Source organism: Uloborus diversus, chromosome 10, assembly GCF_026930045.1.
Source record: "Uloborus diversus isolate 005 chromosome 10, Udiv.v.3.1, whole genome shotgun sequence".
NCBI classification, from domain to species: Eukaryota; Metazoa; Arthropoda; class Arachnida; order Araneae; family Uloboridae; genus Uloborus; species Uloborus diversus.
This window is the reverse complement of record NC_072740.1, coordinates 2,586,420-2,604,515: the sequence shown is the minus strand read 5'-3', so window position 1 is coordinate 2,604,515 and position 18,096 is coordinate 2,586,420. Positions and strand designations below refer to the sequence as shown.

The 18,096-nt window shown below is 31.0% G+C and overlaps 1 protein-coding gene across 1 annotated transcript in view; it reads left to right on the top strand.

Annotated features, from left to right (window-relative positions):
- Positions 1-5,519, top strand: part of LOC129231623 (protein Lilipod-like) — a 54,759-nt gene extending 49,240 nt beyond the window's left edge. The window contains exon 13 of the mRNA XM_054865988.1: positions 5,323-5,519. Within this exon, the coding sequence (XP_054721963.1) occupies positions 5,323-5,519 (197 nt within the window). The remainder of the gene's footprint in view (positions 1-5,322) is intronic.
- The last annotated feature ends 12,577 nt before the right edge of the window (positions 5,520-18,096 follow it).

Here is an 18,096-nt window from a genome sequence, read left to right as displayed (position 1 = left end):
TTTTATATGTATTGTTTAAAATAAATTTTTGCTATTTTCTTTATAATTTATTCTGTATTAGACTATGGTATTGAAAAGATAAGGAACAAATACTGATTGATTATGATTATAAAATGCATGATATAGGCTGATGTTGCAATGTTCTAATTTTGTACTACAGTAATTGCCACTTATAAAATCACTAGATTATAATATCAGCTGCTTTTTCAAATCAAATCTGGAAGAATGAAATTGTTGCTATATCAAACTATGTCAATCTTTCTTTAATCTCTATTATCAAACTATATTAATCTTTCTATAATCAATCTATGTTAATCTATCTTTTAATAAAATTATTATTGCCATTTTATAAAATCAAGATTTTGGAGAGCATAAGTTAAACATTGAAAAAGACAGTAAAATATATTGAAAGTGCAACAGATATAATTAATTCTAAAGACATATGTTGCACCAAGAAATGTAGAAACTTGTTTCAGCAGATGAGGGAATAACTGCCAAATTTGCCTTCTCCAATAGCCGTCAGAAAACCACTTTATATCATGGGTACTCTTTAGAATAAAGAGGAGGTAATGTTAAAATCCAAAAATCTTTTATGAACTTTCAAATGATATTGAATTTTTACTTTCAAGTCCTGTTAACAAAATAAAAATTTGGCAATATTTTATATTTTAAGACCCTTGTATTTAAAAAAACCCCTCATGTTTAGTTAAAACGTCAACTATTTTGAAACATTGGAAATGAAATATAAATTTAGTTATTCATTTTTTTAGAGTGAAGTGTAGATACATGCCGGTTTATAAAATCAGCTGCTTTATAAAATCTGTACCTCAGAGCCAGGAGGACGTAAGTCACATTATGATAATTTTACAAGAGAGAGGAAAAACTTTTTTTCTGGTGCATGCAAAGGATGAGATGTACACTCTTTTAACCCTGGTAAAAAGTTGAAAGGTATTTTTTTTTTTTTTTTTTTGAGCATTACGTTAACATGGCTCAATGCAAAATAGGCTTCTTCATACCATGCACTAATCAACTGAAAATTGCAATTTTTGGACTTGCATTCTTCTGGGTCTGAGGTATAGAAATCATATGTCCTCAGAACAAATGGTTTTAATAAGCAACGGGCACTATATTACATTATTTTCTTAATTATATAAATTTGTGAAAAGTAGCCTTATTTCTTACCTTACTAGAATCAGTATAGTAGGGGGAAAATTATTGCAACTTTAGTTTTCAAATTTAATTAAGTGCAATGTATGGCAGTAGAAAAAAAATGTATTTTAGCTGTATACTATTCTCATTTAAAACTTCCTTCAAAAGAAGAATGTTTTTCTCATTTTATCATGGTGCCTTTAAGCGGCAACCCCTACACACATTATTTATTGATCAATCAGTACCTATACGATACATGCTTCAAACTTCAAATGAATCAATTGTGCACTGTAGCATCACATCACACCCGAGGGTACCCTGTTCCTATCACAGTAGTGACTTTCCCAGGTTAGGGACCATCGGGAAGTTACAACCTTTTTATTTAATTCCAAAGTAACAGAATAGAGAATTTAGAAAACAGTAACAGATATGAGAAAAATTAAAAAATGGTTTTTTGTTTTAATTCAAATTCTCCCTAAATTTGCCTACAATTATAGCTGATTTCAGTACCAATATCCCAAACTTCCTTATTCTGAGGTTTCTGTCATTCTGCTTTGGACAACATGCAAAGATAGCTTGAGACATGCCATTTTCCAAAAAGTTAAATGAAAATCCATCATTGAAATGGATAGTAGACTTAGCAGTGTTTGGATATTGCAAGAAAAATAGGATGCAGCAGGGTTAGTCTTAATCCAATTTTCTCAAAAATAACAACATTGAAATAAAATCCCATTTTGAAGGGCCTGAGAAACAAACAGACCAGAAATACTGAGAGAATTTGAGGAAAGTTTCGTTCTAGAATCTCTGTCTGGTCACTTTCTAAAGAAGCAAACATTTCAGTATCAAAATCCATGATTCATCTTTGGTGTAGACTAGTATGTTCTTGTGTATTCCAAAATGTGTCATTTGTTTAAGTTTTCAAAACAACATTTAAATGCTTGTGTCAAGTAGACGTAAAGTCACATAAATCGATAGGATAGATTAAGTGTTCTTTTCAGTGATGAAAGGAAACTTAATTAAGTTTTCTTTGATGGTAGGAAAACAAGAATGTGTTTACTCATGGTTTTGGTAGCATTTAAAAATCTACAAATTATAAAACAACAAATTTTTCGAAAAGTCATAGATTTCAGAGTTTATTTCCAACATACAGTCGGTGGCCAAATTATGAGGGACACTACTCAAATTCTCGTATTTTCAAGTTTAGGCTCACTTTTTGAAGAAATAAACAAACATTTAAAAAATATTCTGAGATGCTTCTGGTATCATTATTGTTGCTTTTTAGGAGTGGCAACGCTACCAGTCTGCGTTATTTTACTAATATGTGAGGATGTTTCTGTTTCCGTCTCTAATGTGAAAAAACAGCTATTGTCATGAGGTTATACTAAGTATTCTAGAAAATTTTCTCCTTAAGTTTTGGTGCTTGCTACAGTTAATTTGTAACTAACACTTATTAATAAAGCGATGTTGCTATAGTTTGCAATCAAATTGCAATATTTGATTTATATTATTGTTTGATATTGTCGAAACTTTATTCTTCTTATAAAACTTCAGAAACGTCCACCAGGAAATGTTAAGAAATAAAACTATTACTACTCTCTTCCTTACATTTCTAGATAGCTATTGCAAATTTAACAGATGTTTCTAATTCAGTAATAGTTGCACATATCAAAAAGTTAAATTTGAACAAGTCACTGAAAGCAGATTCCATCAGCAAATGTTGCAGAAAATGCATCATTACTCAATGTACCGACCATAGAATCTGGGATATGGGCTTTTTTGGATAGTAAACCCTCTATACAAAACAATTTTGATGTATTAGCTCATCCAGGTGGCTTGCAATGCCGCCTGCGGGAGCCTAGATAAAATAAACTTTTGTCAAAGAAAAAAATGCGAAAACTGAAATCATAAAAGAATCGTGCCAATAACACCCTAAACTATTCAAAATAATAACACAAATAGCACTTACACGATTTCTTCCACAACAGTTATTTTTGGGTTGTTTTGCCCTGTAGACACTTTTTCTTAGCCTTGGTGCAGTGTGGTTTATTGAGGAACTGGTGACCCATTAGCTCCTCTTTGACCATTCGTCTTTTGACTGGAAACTTCAATACCCTGTTCATTCATCAACATCCTAGTAAGACAGGCTGCACTGCATTTGCAATTTTTGAGGGAAATATCACTGATTCTGTGGCCATTACAAGCAATGGTAATGTGTTTTCTGTTCTATTTCCCTAAAGAATTCGCTTCCAGAACCATGTTCTGGACAATTTTAAATTGAATATGTCCCACTATTAAACTAAAAACAACTATTATACTCATATATACTTATAAACAATACTGTTATATAAATCTAATATTAAATTTCAACCACAAACTATAGTTAAAAAACTTAATAAGTGTTTCTTGCGTATTGACAATAGCAGACAAATAAACTTTGATTGAAATATTTCTGAGTACTGAATATGACCTTACAGAAACAGCTCTTATTTCTCAATGATAACAAAACAGGAATAACCTCTCTTTTTTGAAAAATGATGCAGACTGGTAGTGTTGCCACTTTTAAAAAACGATAATAATGATACCATTTACAATGTAGAAAAAAAATTGTGGTTTGTGTTTTATTTCTTCAAAAAAGTGAGCTAAACTTGAAAATACGAGAATTTGAGCAGTGTCCCTAATAATTTGGCTACCCACTGTATATATATATATATATATATATATATATATATATATATATATATATATATATATATATGTATGTATGTATAGGGGAAAAGGGGGCTCATGTGAACACAGGGAACATGTGAGCATGGTATGTTTTGCTAAGATCACTTCAAGCAAAAAATCTGGAGAATTTTTCAATTAAGGACAGTACGAGTTGTACCTCTTGAACAAACGTTTAGAACAATGAGCCATTTTTTGTTTCTGTTATGGCAACTTCTTTGTTTTAGCAGGTGTGGAAAAAATGTTATCACTGTCTTCTTCACATGATAACATTTTTAAAACTAACTGCTAGTCTGAATCTAAGTATTACGAACCATTGTATCAACATTTATGACAATGTTTAGTTTTTTATTAAATTAAATTCCTTTATTTTTGAGAATTAGCTTTAAAGTAGACGATGGGACACTTGTGAACATTACATCAAGGGGCACAAGTAAACAGTTCCCATAGCCGCTCTCCGTATTATTTGTGTAGGATATTGTGTAAGTGTTAAAAAATGTGTAAATATTTATAATTATTATTTTCCTATTATCAGTTTGTAAATTTATTGTTAATTGTTATTAGTTTTAATTTTTTAAGTTTTTTTGTCAATAAATATTAGATCAATACAGGAAATAAAAAGACACAAAATATTTTTATTTGATTAAAAACTGAAGTTCAAAATCATTTTAAAATACATTATCAAATGTTGTATGAAGCTTAAAAGTAAAATATATATAGAATAACCCTTATATAATGAAAAAATTCTTTGTTTAATGTAGTCGTATAAATTTTTGTCTGGTCTATTTAGTGATCAGAACAGGCTATGAGACTACAGAATTTGACATTGCTTAGTTATATATTCTTGGGAAAAATATTTTCTTAGTGGAACAATTAATGTACAATTGAAACTGGTGCAGTATATTTCATATTAAAGACTTCTTTTAAAATATGACGCTTTTCCTGCATTTTCTACCTGTCTTCATATGTGCCCACAAAGTAAAGAAATATTTTTTTAAAAAATCCCAAAGAAATCCATGACACAAAGAAAAGTGTATTCAATCATGGGGACACTTCTGCATTGAGAAATTGATAATATTTTTTTGAAAATAGAGAAATGAAAAAAATTGTTCACATGTGCCCTCTCCTCCCCTACATATATATATTATCGTTGAATTATTTAAAGTGCAAATATAGAAAATATAAATGCAAATAAAATAGTACATTAGATTATCTCTCTCTCTCTCTCTCTCTCTCTCTCTATATATATATATATATATATATATAATGGATATTTTAAATTTAGTTCCCTTTGCTATTTGATTTTATATTCTCTTTTCATGATCTGTAGTATTTTAATTATTGTATAGGTAATGGCTGATACTTTTACAAAGGCTTGAGGCTTTTCTATCAGTTTATTTGTGTTTTCATGTTTGAACATTTTTAGCTATTTTATTTTTCTGATTGCAGGTATTACCAACTTTGATCTACTTGGGGACTTTGGAAGAATCTATTGGTTGGGAAACTTTTACATTGTTTTATTCTACAATGTAGTTTTTGTTGTTACAGCAGCTATATGCTTAGGAACTAAAATTACTGCAGCTGTACGTCAAGAGGTATATCAACGATTACGCTCTTTTGCTTGTTTTCGTTTTCCAAGACATTGAGAAATTCGTTTCTTCTATATGCATATCTGAACAATGTCATAAATTTCATAATTTATTTACATGTTGTTTCCATTTTTGTTTTAAGGATTATTTATTTACATTTAATGTGCTTTCTGGCACTCGCTGTGATATATAATGTTGCAATTCCGAATTTCGACACTGATGATTTCAGTTTGTGTACACATTAATTTTATATGTTGAAAACATAAACTTTTTGTTTTGATAGCTTTGTTTGCACAAACTTTCATTTATAGAGTTAAATGAGGAGATTTTCATAGTACTAGTCAGGCGTTAATGGGCATTGTTTTGGATTGACACAGGTTATTTATTGTGAGCTTGTGAACTGATTTTCTTAATTTTCTGGAAATGTTATATATATTGAAATTGCACTGCTTTCAGTATCCAATATTTTTCCAGAATACTTTTCACTAATAAATTTGAGATGTGATCAGCATATTACAATACAGACCAATTTTCTCTGCTTAATGACAGGGAAGTTAATGCAAAATACTTGCAATCACAGGTTTATGTGTCATAAGTATGGGCACATTTGATAATTTTTTTTACATAGTTTCTTTTATTTTGAAAGAGCCCGTTTCTTTAAAATCTGAAAGCCGCGGGGAAGAATGATTGTAGTCCATTGTTTTTTTTTTCTTTTGAGAAAATCGGATTTCTACATGAATCTCTAGATTATTACAAATAGTTTTCTGCTATAATATCATTCTGGCAAGGAAGGTAATAGTCATCAAGTTATTACAGGAAAGATTTTGATGCTAACGTTCAAGATTAAGGGACTTCAAAGTTTAAAAATGCAATACCCGAAGTTATTGTATCAGGGACTAAGATCATTCTTCCCCCCTGACTCTTCATATTGATTTATATGAAATATTTTACTTTTTTAAGTTCTTGATATGCTGTTTAGGATCCTTATTGTGTAAGACAAATATTTACTGCCTGGTTATCTTTATTTTGTTTTTGATGAGCAATATTTTAGCTGCATTTCTGTATTGCTCTAAAGCTAAAAGTCCTTATTTAGTGTTGGTTGAAAAAAAAAAAAAACTCTTCTTTCTTTAAAAACTTGCGTTTGTTCAGCATGAATTAAAGAAAACCACTTTATGGTGTTTTTTTAAATAAAAAAGTTTCATATTGCATTTCTCCTACTGCAATGGAATATCTAGTAATGCTAATTTGTTTGATCACATATTTATGTCATACATACGTACAGATCATAATTTATTGTTCCAGTTCTTTAGTATGTTTTTCATCACTCCTCATTTAATTCAATCTCTATATGACTGCTTGTTTAAGTTGCTGGAATTTAAAGAGAAACTTTTAATGTTTTTACATTCCTTTAACCAAAAAAAACAAACATTTTTTTTATGTCATTATTACTAAGTAATGTTTTAATTTATCATTGGGTTAAAAAATGTATTTAAACTTTTCATTCTTGTTGTTGTAAGCTATTTATTTTTGAAATTCTTGTCACTGCCATAAGGAAGATGGTTGAAGTGAGCTACATTACTTTTGAGCTTTCTGTTTAAAAATGCACTTTTACAGTCGAACATAACTAGATGTTAGTAAAACATATGATGTTTTTTAAAAAAATTCGTCCTTTTTACAATGTTATACATAAATGTTGTTTTTGTTTAGATCAAAAAGCTATTTTATATGCAGTTTTTAAAGTTTAAAGTTTTATATATACATTTTCATAAGTAAAATGCATTTTGTATGGTAAACATGTTTCAAAATGTTTTTATACATGCCTACACTATTATGTTGATGTGATGTCAGTCAATATAAATATTTTACCTAAAAATATTCAGCCTTTTAAACATATATTTTTCAATTACATTAATTTCCTTTTGAAGCATTTTCTCTAAAAACTTATTTGACATTCAATTGTACCCTGACTTTTGTTTTTGTATTGAGGGGGTGGTGGTTTATAAAAAGTTTTTTGTATATTTACTAGGAGGTGCATGCCTATGTCATAATGTCAAATTTCATCATTATCAAGAAAATTTCATTTAGGCTCCCCCCCCCCCCTCCACCCAATTCTTACATGAAAAATTAACTGAAGAGGAAACTTTTTTTTTTCCTTTCAGAAGTACTTATCAAGTTATCTAATTCTGGATGAATAATTAAGCTAGTGTTTGTATCAAATTTTGGGTCATGAAACACACATAAGTGTTTCTTTGAATAAGCATCTTTATTTGTAGCTGTTACTTGCATAGCTTCGTACCAAAGCTGAAACAAATTCATTTTTCAATTTGTTGTATTGTGCTCTATAGGATTTAAATTCACGGTCATTAATTGTAATTATTTATTTTTAAAATTTGCATTCACATCAACAATTTCATTCATTCCCTAATGTTTTGCTCAAAACATTGTGATGCTTTTGCTCTTGAGCTTTTCTTAAGTCAAAGTACAATTTTAAGGGCTTTCAAAAGCAGTGATGATGTCTATTTTTGTTTCTCAAATATGTGTGCTCATACTACTTTCCTAAACACCTTGTAAAGTTCATTGTCCTTCAGTGCAATTATATTATAGTATATGATATGAACTTGAATTTTATATAGATATTTATTTATTTATTCATTTTTGGAATGTTGAAAGTTGTCATTGAATATTTTTGAAACTATAAAATGTTAATTGTTTGTTACTTCATGCATCATTATTATTATATATTCATATACAATTTTGAAATTGCTACCTATCATGTTTAGAGCTTTAGATTGTAGTGTGATGAGATCTTTGCTGTAAAAAAATGCTATGGGATAAAGTTGAAAAAATTTAACTGCCATCATATTTTCATTCTTCTTCAGAAATGAAAGTATGTATTGTGAGTTGTGTACCTACAATTCCCACATTTTTTTTTAGTTTTGATGCAGAAAATGTTTTGATTGTTTTATTTTATGTGTTTTGATCTTACTTGAAATGTAATGCCTTATTTTGAAATATTATTTTGCTTTCTTTTAAGGAAACTAGTCAGATTTCAAATTTGAAATATTTTAGTCCTTATGAATTAATGTAATATTAATATTGTAAATGTTTTACATTTTGAATATATTACCATTTTATTTTGTTAAATTTCTGAGAATGTTTCAAAAAGCTAGTTGTGTTATTATTAATTGATAAAAGTACTTAATATTTTATGTCTGAAAACACTGGAATAAATAATGCATGTGAAGGATTATTTGTTTTCAAATATCTCACAATTTTAAATTTAGTAAACCAAGTGAATGACTCTCATTGATAGAATTTCAGTAATTAAATTAGTTATAAAATTTTGTTTTTCTTAAGGCACAATTTTCTCATTATTACTATTACTATTTTTAACAGTTATAAAGTTAATTGGTAAAATTCTCTTGAAAGTTTGTAGTTATGGAAAAAATAGTTACTGATGCTCTTTGTCTGGTTTTCTTTTATTAACCTAGCTTTGATGTTCGTCTCATACATTTTTCGGTATTTTACGTGCTTCGTTCAAATTTTAAAGAGCTATTACTTTTGTTTAGAATATTTGTTTGCCTCTTCATTAAAAGATAAAACTTGTGGACATAGAACCTTTTACAATTTATTCAGTTTATACTTGTTTAAATGCATAGATTTCTGCTATTTTGAATTATTTAAAGCATTTTACAAGTTTTTCAAAATGGAAAATAAATTAGGAGATTGCATCAGAACACCTGAAACTTGAAATGGGTTTTCTTGGCATTTTAAGTTGAGCTTCTGTCATGTAACTTTCTCTAATAAATGTTCAGTGTCAGACATTGAGCTACATTATCACAAGTGCAGAAGGGACAGTACTACATTTATACCAAAAATAAGTGAAACATTATTTCTTGCTTGTCCAGTCAATATAAACAATATTTTAAAGCTGTTATGTCAACCAGATGAGCTAGAAATATTTTTTCATGATTTTTCTTTGGCATAAATGCAGTTTTGTCCCATTTTCCCCAACTCTCCCCTACCTGAAATAATCATTTTATTTTTGCATAGAAGTTATGAAAACAAAGTTATTTTAAGAATCAAATGTTATAACATTCATATTTATTTCTAATGTGTCATACATATTGATTTACATCACCTTAATATGTAACTGAAATGTCATTAATTTGAGTCAAGATTATTTTTGCTGGAAGAATAATTTATCAGATGTAACATTCAGGCTAACTTAAGATTTTCTTGAAATGTTTTTTCCACTCTCTTTTATCTTTGGATATTAAATGTTTTTGACATTTTTCATTTTAATGCATTTGTTTCCTATGTTTTGAATGTTTGAACCAAAAAATATTGGTAGCTATTGAAACATATCAACTTTCATTCATATTGTTGTATAAAATAATGTGTTAGTGACATATATGCCTAATTCATGAGTTAAACTTTGATTATTGTTTATGTTTCCTTGTTTTTTGGTATGTGATAAACTCAAGTTTTTATTTAAATTTATTTTATTCTGAATTCAGACTCATCACTGCTTTATTTGTAAAGAGTTTCATTTTAATTTCCATTAATTATCTTTTTTATCTTTTTCATTATATTATGCATGTTTGTTTGTGAATATGTGGTTGAAAAGCGCATCTGGACTTCTTTTTATAGTGTCCAGATAATAATGAAATATTTTGTAACTGCGCCACGCATTGCACACTAGTTAAAAATTTTACAAAAAATGAGTAATTTAAACAATTAATGTATTTTTCCACACATAATGTTTGTGCTTGATGTATTTTAGCTTAAACTTAAATATTTGTTATGCAGGTTGGCATTTCAACGGTTTTCCTTTGATTCTATTTACTTTGTATTTTAACCAATTTTTTAGGAATTTTGAGATGAAATAGGGATACAATATTAGTTCAAATGGTTTGGTCACCAGTCCTATGTGGCTACTTATTTGTGTTGCCTGTGTTAGTTATAAATACTGGTATCCTAAAAGGCTGGTAAATTTAGGGACTGCTAGATCATTAAGTTTAGCTTCATTTTTATTTTAAAAGATTCTTCACTTTATTATATAGAGTTCTTCAGCATTCTTTCTAAATACTTTTGGTTGCATAATTTTGCCTTTAAGAGAAGTCATTTGTAGTTGAATAATTAAAATTTGACTTTAATTACATTATTCAGTCAAATAAAACATATTCACTCTTAATTCTGCCTTAGAACTCGAAATATCTGTATGAAATCATAATAGTTTATTCCAGGACTTTTTTAAACTTTTTTAAACTTCAAAGTTTTTATAATGCACAATGTCATAGATGCTTTTATTTTTCCTAGACCCTTCTTTTTACCCTCCAGATGACAATGGTTTGCGTTTAATTAGTCTTTTTCAGTTACTAGAGGTTTGAATCAGCTCATTAGACAATACAAATATGCATTTGCTATGTACATTCAGTGATAAAATTTTCATATTCACTTTCAACCTACACATTGTAAAGTACTTGAAAAATGTTGAAATGTATTTATTATGTGCCTTGTATATGTTTTATGTGTATCATTCTCATTGCATTTTTATAAATTCTACTTCATGTTTTTAGTATTGTTAAAAATTGTATACTTATTTATGACTACTGTTCCTATAAACTATGGTGCTTTTCAATACTAAGTTAAAAATTCTGGTTTAAGTTCAGTGTCTGAGACTACAATATTTGATTTCATAAAAAATTCTTTTGTTGTAAAAATTTTAGTGTTCCAGTACAAAAATGTAGCATGTAGAATTAGCTTAAATTTTTACTTTTTCAATTTAAGAAACATGTAATTGCCTTGCAGATATTACATTCCATTCCAAAAATGGCCAGTGTAATCTATTTTAATATTCAATAAAGGATTTTTTAAAGCTAGTCTCTTTTCTTTTTGTTTACTCATATGTTTAAAACTTGATTTCTGCAATGAATACCTTAGTAAATCCATACTGAGAAGGAAAGGGGGAACACCCGAACATTTTTTAAAATTTCATTATTTTTGAAAACAAATTATCAATTTCTCGCAGCAAAAGGGTCCCCATGATTTAATACAGTAGAACCTCGATTATCCGAGCCAATTGGAACCGCTAGAGCCTCGGATGTCGGAATTCTTGCTTAATCGAAACTTTATATAAAAACTTGTCAGAATCGTAAATTGTATTAAGTAAAAATACGATTGAATATTCATAAAAGATGGACACATAAAAAGTAATGTTTTACAGTTTAAAAACAAAAATGGAAAATAACTTGTAGTACGATTTAAAAAGTCAATTGAATTGTTTTTAACCATTCCAAGTTAAATATTGAAAGATGCATTAAAAAACACATTTCCAGAACATATTTTTATTTTCAAATTAAAATTCCTCATTTGATTAAATTTAAGTTATTTTTTTTTTTTGAAAAATAGACTTCATTATCGGCTCGGTTAACAGAAACCTCAGTTAATCGAAGCTCGGATAATCGAGGTTCTACTGTAGTATTTTCTTTATGTCATGGAACATTTTGGGATTTTTTGGAAAAATATTTCTTTGCTTTATGATCTTTGTAAAAAAAATGTCTTCAGCTGTTTACATGTTTCCTCATGGAGGCACACCATGGGTGCAAGACCTTCCGTCTCAGGACGGATTTCCGTCTTGAACAAAATATCCGAGACAGAGGTCAGGACGGAAAGAAATTCGATGACTTTCCTTCAGTTTTTACTTAAAAAAAAAAAAGAAAAATTGAGTGTTTGAAAAATATGCTTTAATATTACTGGATCTTTCCATAACCATGAATTTACATCCACATTCTCTCGATTTTCCACCATGGGCTTGTTTTATTTGCAACGTGCTTTTGGACTCACGCCGTTTGACTTTTTTTGGTAGCTCTGGTTTTTCCAACTCACTGCAATTGCAGACCGCGGAGTTGCTCGCTAATTTATCGAATTGATGGCTTTTCGTCTTTCGTTTTCACTTGCTATTTTCGAGCATCCTTTCGTTTTTTTGTTCTCATTAGCGTTTTTTTTTTTTGCAAACTTACCCATAAATGAAAATTATGTGCGCTCTTAAATTGTCTTAGAGTTGAATCTGAACCACCGGTTGAGTGTGATTGCTGGCGGGATGAAATGTTTACGCCACGTCAAAGGGCATCCACATACCTTGTAAAATGGGAACTATCAGGGATTTTGAAGATTTTTAATGAAAATGGGAATTGTGGAAAGAATCGGAGGCAAATTCCAAACTAGTTTGAAACACCGATGTGCAACTGTTCCTGCATCTTTGGCATGTTTCTGATAAAATATTCTTAGACTTAAAGAATCACTGAACTCCAATGACTTTCAATCTAACACTCGCTAGAATGGAAATTGGGGGGAAAGGAGAGAAAGGAAACAAAAAAAGAAAAATAACTGCAACACGAGTTTGCGAAAAAATGCTGCTCTTGCAAAGAGGGCGAGTCCGCAATACTGAAGTCTTAACACATTTATATTTTAGAGAATCTAAGAGGGGGGAGGGGAGTACTCAAGGGGGGGACTCCAGAATACAAAATGGAAAAACTAATTTTTAAGCCATTTTTGAAGCTAGGAGTGGTTTGGGATTTCTCCTCTGGAAACTAAAAAAGAAGTCAAAAATTTTTAGGCTGTCTTTAATAATGTAAAAGTGGGGAGGATGAGGTTTTAAAAAAAGTCGGAAACTGGAGTCTTAAAAACACTAATCTAGGCAATCTTTAGGGAATTGATGAGAGATGGTTTCGGTGTTCCAACCTAAAAATGTTTTGTAGCTGATGCATTAATAACTATTTGAGGCTTATACTAAAACGACTTAAGAGAAAGGGTGTTTGGAACCCTCTCCCGAAAATGCTTGTAATTGAAGTCTTAAAATTTTTAGGCTGTCTTTGGCAATGTCAAGAGTAGGGGGGTTGTCTCTTTAAGTGAAATTCCGAAACTAGAGACTTAAAAACGCAACTTTAAACCATCTTTAATGAACATAGAGGGTGGGGTTCTTAAAACTTTGGTTGTCTTTGGCGATGTGGGGAATGTTGCTCTTTCGATGGAAAAATAAATCTTAAACACAAACTTACACTGCCTTTAGTGTGCCTGCTTCACACAAGGAGAGAGAGAGAGGTATTCCGCCGCCCAGCCCGAAAAATTTTCGTTTCTGAGGTTTTAAGAACTCTGTTTTGTGCTATCTTTGGATGACTTAAGTGGGAAGGGAGTCGGAAGCTTCCGTCAAAAATTTTCCGAATTGAAGTATTAAAACTTTTAGGCGGTCATAAATCATGTATATAGGTAAAAGGGATACTGTCAATTAAAAACGATTTAGAAACTAAAGCCTTAAAACTCAAATTAAGGATATTTGTGGTGAACTTAGAGGAAGGGGTTCGGGAGTTCTCTTCCTAAAATTTTTCGATGCTGAAATATTTAAAACGCTTAACGCTAGACTTTTCGATCAGAACTGATTTATGTTGCAAAAGTAAAAATCTTATGTCCAAAGCAATTTTATTGCTGCAATAAAAAGGTTTACAATCGGCAAAAAACTAATGATTTGGAGCCCCAAACGCTTTTACCTCTAACGTCATCCAACATCGTCTAAAATTGCGTTTTTGGAGCTTCAATTTCGAAACATTGCCGAAGGAGAGTTTTTGAACTCCATCCCTTCGATAATGCATTCAAAAAGCGTATTAAATGTTGTGAAAGATGGAGTACAATTTCGTTTTTAAAGCTTCAATTTCAAAATCTTCAAAGCTTCAATTTCGGGGAGAGCCAGACCCCTCCCCTTTTTCTATAATATTTTTGAAGATCGCCAAGGGCGCCCACAGACAAAATTTGGGGTGCTCAGATATTTTACCCATAGAAACCAATTTCAGTACTGATTAGAGTTGTTAAAATTTGACATTTTTAATAACTTATTCATAATTGCTGGAGAAGAAATTTTTTTACATTTTTGCAAAGAAAAAAGTACTAAAAGCAAGGATGTTCTAATTTGAAAGGTGGAGAGCTTGAGCCCCCCCCCCCCATATGGGCGCCCTTGAAGATAGCCCAATATTGTGATTTTGGGACTATCAGTCTGAAAAATTGATGTAAGAGATTCCCTAAAGTTTGCCAAAATGGCCTATCATCGCGTTTTTGGACTTCAATTTAAAAAAATTCTGGGGGAGAGCCCCCAGACCCCCGTTATTGGTGGTTTTTGGAACTACGATATCAAAACGCTTAAATATTACAATTTAAATTAGGTCCATGTTGTTAGAAAAATCAAAAGCGAAAAATTCAAAATAAACACAGATTCCAAAACTGCCATAGTTAAAATCTACAACATTTATGCTCATAAAAATTTCTTTAAAAACGCATGCGGGGGGAGGGGGGGTTCAAAATATTTTCCGTCTTGAACACATCACCAAACTTGCACCCATGAGGCACACATGATTAGAAAACTAGAACAATACTTCATATTTGAAAGAATACCTCTTTAATATGAAACATATATGTCTATATCAATTAACTTAAAGAATTTGTGACCTCTACTGTGTCAGATTAAATTGTACAGTAATGTATCAATAAGAAAGTATTCTTTCTGAAATATATAACCCTGCTCACTGCCAAAAAATGCTTAGCATGTTCTGATCATTGGAATGACTGCAAAAAAAATTATACAGGGTTCTCACGGGCCCGATATAGGCTGTATTTTCAAGTATTGTTTGTAGTAGCGTTCCTTTATACATTTATTTGTAGTAGCATTCTATACTCAGAGTTGGGTCATAGGCGTACTGCACCCTGATAGGTCACTGGCAAAAACAGTTCAACTCTGGAGTTTGTGTCCATAGGATTAGCATTGCGCATAACACACGCTCAAAGAATAAAGGCTGATTCCTTTTAGAATAAGAAGAGCTATGCAATTTTAGTTTTTCATTCTTTGACAAGTTTGTTATACATATCTTTCCTTCTGTAATTTAAAATTTTCCTCAGGAATTAAAAAAAATTGTTTTGTTTTACCAGGTTATACTCAAGGTTTTGTTTTTTGTATGCTAAGCGGTATTTTTGAACTTGATGGTAAACCAATGCATTTAGGATGTACTTTAATGTATTAACTTACTTTCTTGCTTAAATTCATTGTGTTTTCTTTTTATAATAATATTTTTAATGCTGGAATGTAAAAAAATTTGTTTTGCAAATTGTCAAGTTGTACGAGAGCTGCATCTTTATAATAGCTCATTTTAAAGAGAATTGCACAAACTTTGGTTTGATCTAGAGCTTGAATAATTTTCCAGGAGGGGGGGGGGGGGCACTTTTCATGAAATTTAAAAAATTGGGATAGTGTCCTTTGAAATTTTTGAAAAACCTATGCAGTATTTAATGTATTTTAATGAATACATTCAAAAACGTTTCAGAGTGGGGTCAGGACATCATATTACAACAAATAACAAATAAAACACAACAAATAAAACAACACAAGGTCCTATTTACTGCTATGGATAACGCTATCTTCTTCATAACTTTTCTCTACTTTTTGTTTTATGGAGTTAATCGATTCGGCAAATGAGGCATTCATTTGTGACACAGACTCAGTCACTGGTAAAAAATACAGAGACAAAGTTCTTGAGCCTTTTTTTTTATGTTTGCTTGTTGCGGGGTGCTGTTTGTCCTGTTTTCATATTCATGGATGATAATGCGCCATGTCACCGTACAACTGTGATCGACGACTTCCTTGAATCAGAAAATATCCAGCGAATGACGTGGCCAGAGAACTTCCTTGATTGGAACCTTATCGAGCATGTCTGGGGGCAACTTGTAGCCCATTCGTCCCGACCAAGCTTCGTTCCAGAACTAAAAAGAGCTCTCCAGCATGCTTGGAACTGTTTGAGCCCTCATCCACCATGTCCTAGAAAGCATGAGTGATTGTTGGGCTGTCAGAGGTGATCATACACATTATTAAACTTCAGTATCATCTTTTTTTTTTCATTTTTTGTGTGTAAAGTGTAAATTACTCATATGCCTAATTTTCTTTCAAACTATTTTTTTGGATAATAAAAGTAAATATTACAGTTTTTTTGAGCAGTTTCATCGCTTTGTAACCGTGTTTCACTCCCATGTCACATTTCCTTCTATCCCAATGTATATTCCAATTCATTACGTACATAAATAACAATCATGCTTAACTTTAGGACACCAGTGTAGTTTGACACAAAAAAAAGCCACATAAAGGACCTATATTTTAACCTGTTGGAACAGTGGAACCCTGTTATAAGACTACTTAGTACAAAGAATATTTTATTATGTAAACATTATTCATTTATATTACTATTTAGCTTCATGCTGGGTACAGTAATTTATTTAAAATGATTTTAACTGATTTTACTGATAAATACTTTGAATAATAATAATACACCTTTTTATTTATGCTACATTAGAGAAGTTGAGATTTGCCTATTAGAGGGAAGTATACGCAGTTATGTAATTGCAGAAAGGGCACCTACACAGGGCTGCCACTGCAGACTAAAAAAGCGACTATTTTGAAGAGTTACAGACTCTGACGACTATTTCAACCTAAATTAAGCCAAAAAACGACTATTTTGTTGAAAAACTGCTACTATTTTGGCCTAAAAGCGACTAAAATGTAAAAAATATGAGTGGTGTAAAAATTAGAAATTTAAAAAAAAAGAGCTTCAGCTTCAAGTATTATCGGCCGAACTTTTCTAATTTTGAACTCACTCTGGGTCTGCTAAATTACGCGAAAAGCCGACAAATTCTCGGCCTTATTTATTGTATCATTATTCTAGCTCGGCCTTATTTATTCTCAAGAATAACTAAAATAGACCTTTTTAAATTTTTTCTCCTGGCGCCATCAGGCACCCGATTTCTTGCCAATAAAAAGAACTATAATAACCTCAGAATAACGATAATAACGTTGTGATGGGGAATGTAAGTTTCGGTTTTTGGCCAGTCAAATGTTCCTTTACGGATGTACCTTTTCTTTCTTTACACAGTAAATTCGTTCATTATGTTCTGGTAAAGTCTGTATCAATAAATTAGCTTATTATTACCATTTATAACGGAGGCACTAGTACGTCTAGTCCTCATCATAAGTTTGATATAGACTTGATGTTTGAAACTTTGAATACAAATAGAATTTATTTTATTTATTTATACAGAAGCTGAACAGCTTCACATACTTGTACATAAGGGACTGCGTACAAAGCACCTTGCCCCCGGACACACACAGGAAAGATTAACAACACAAGATAAGGAAATAACACCCATGGCATCGGTGAGATTCGAACCCACGACCTACGGCTTAGAAGACGAAGCTTCCAACGCAGAGCCACGGAGGACCTACAAATACAAAACTGACATTAACAAACAAAATGATTCTGATTTCATTTGAGAGTAGGGTAGCCACTTTGGTAGAGTGAAGCATATACCTCAAGAAATAAGAAGAAGAGTGGAGTCGTGCTTGCTTGTGTGCGGTACAGGATATCTTGGGTTCGATTCCCACCGGTGCTCCCGGTGGGATTTCTTCTTTGTGCTGTGAAACTTTCCTGTGTTGACTCTCCTGTTGATAAATAAACATTTGAAAAATGACATTATTAACAACGCAGTAAAAACGCGGGCGATGCGTCAGACGCGCAGTCCACTTTAAGAATTAAAAGTGAGCGAA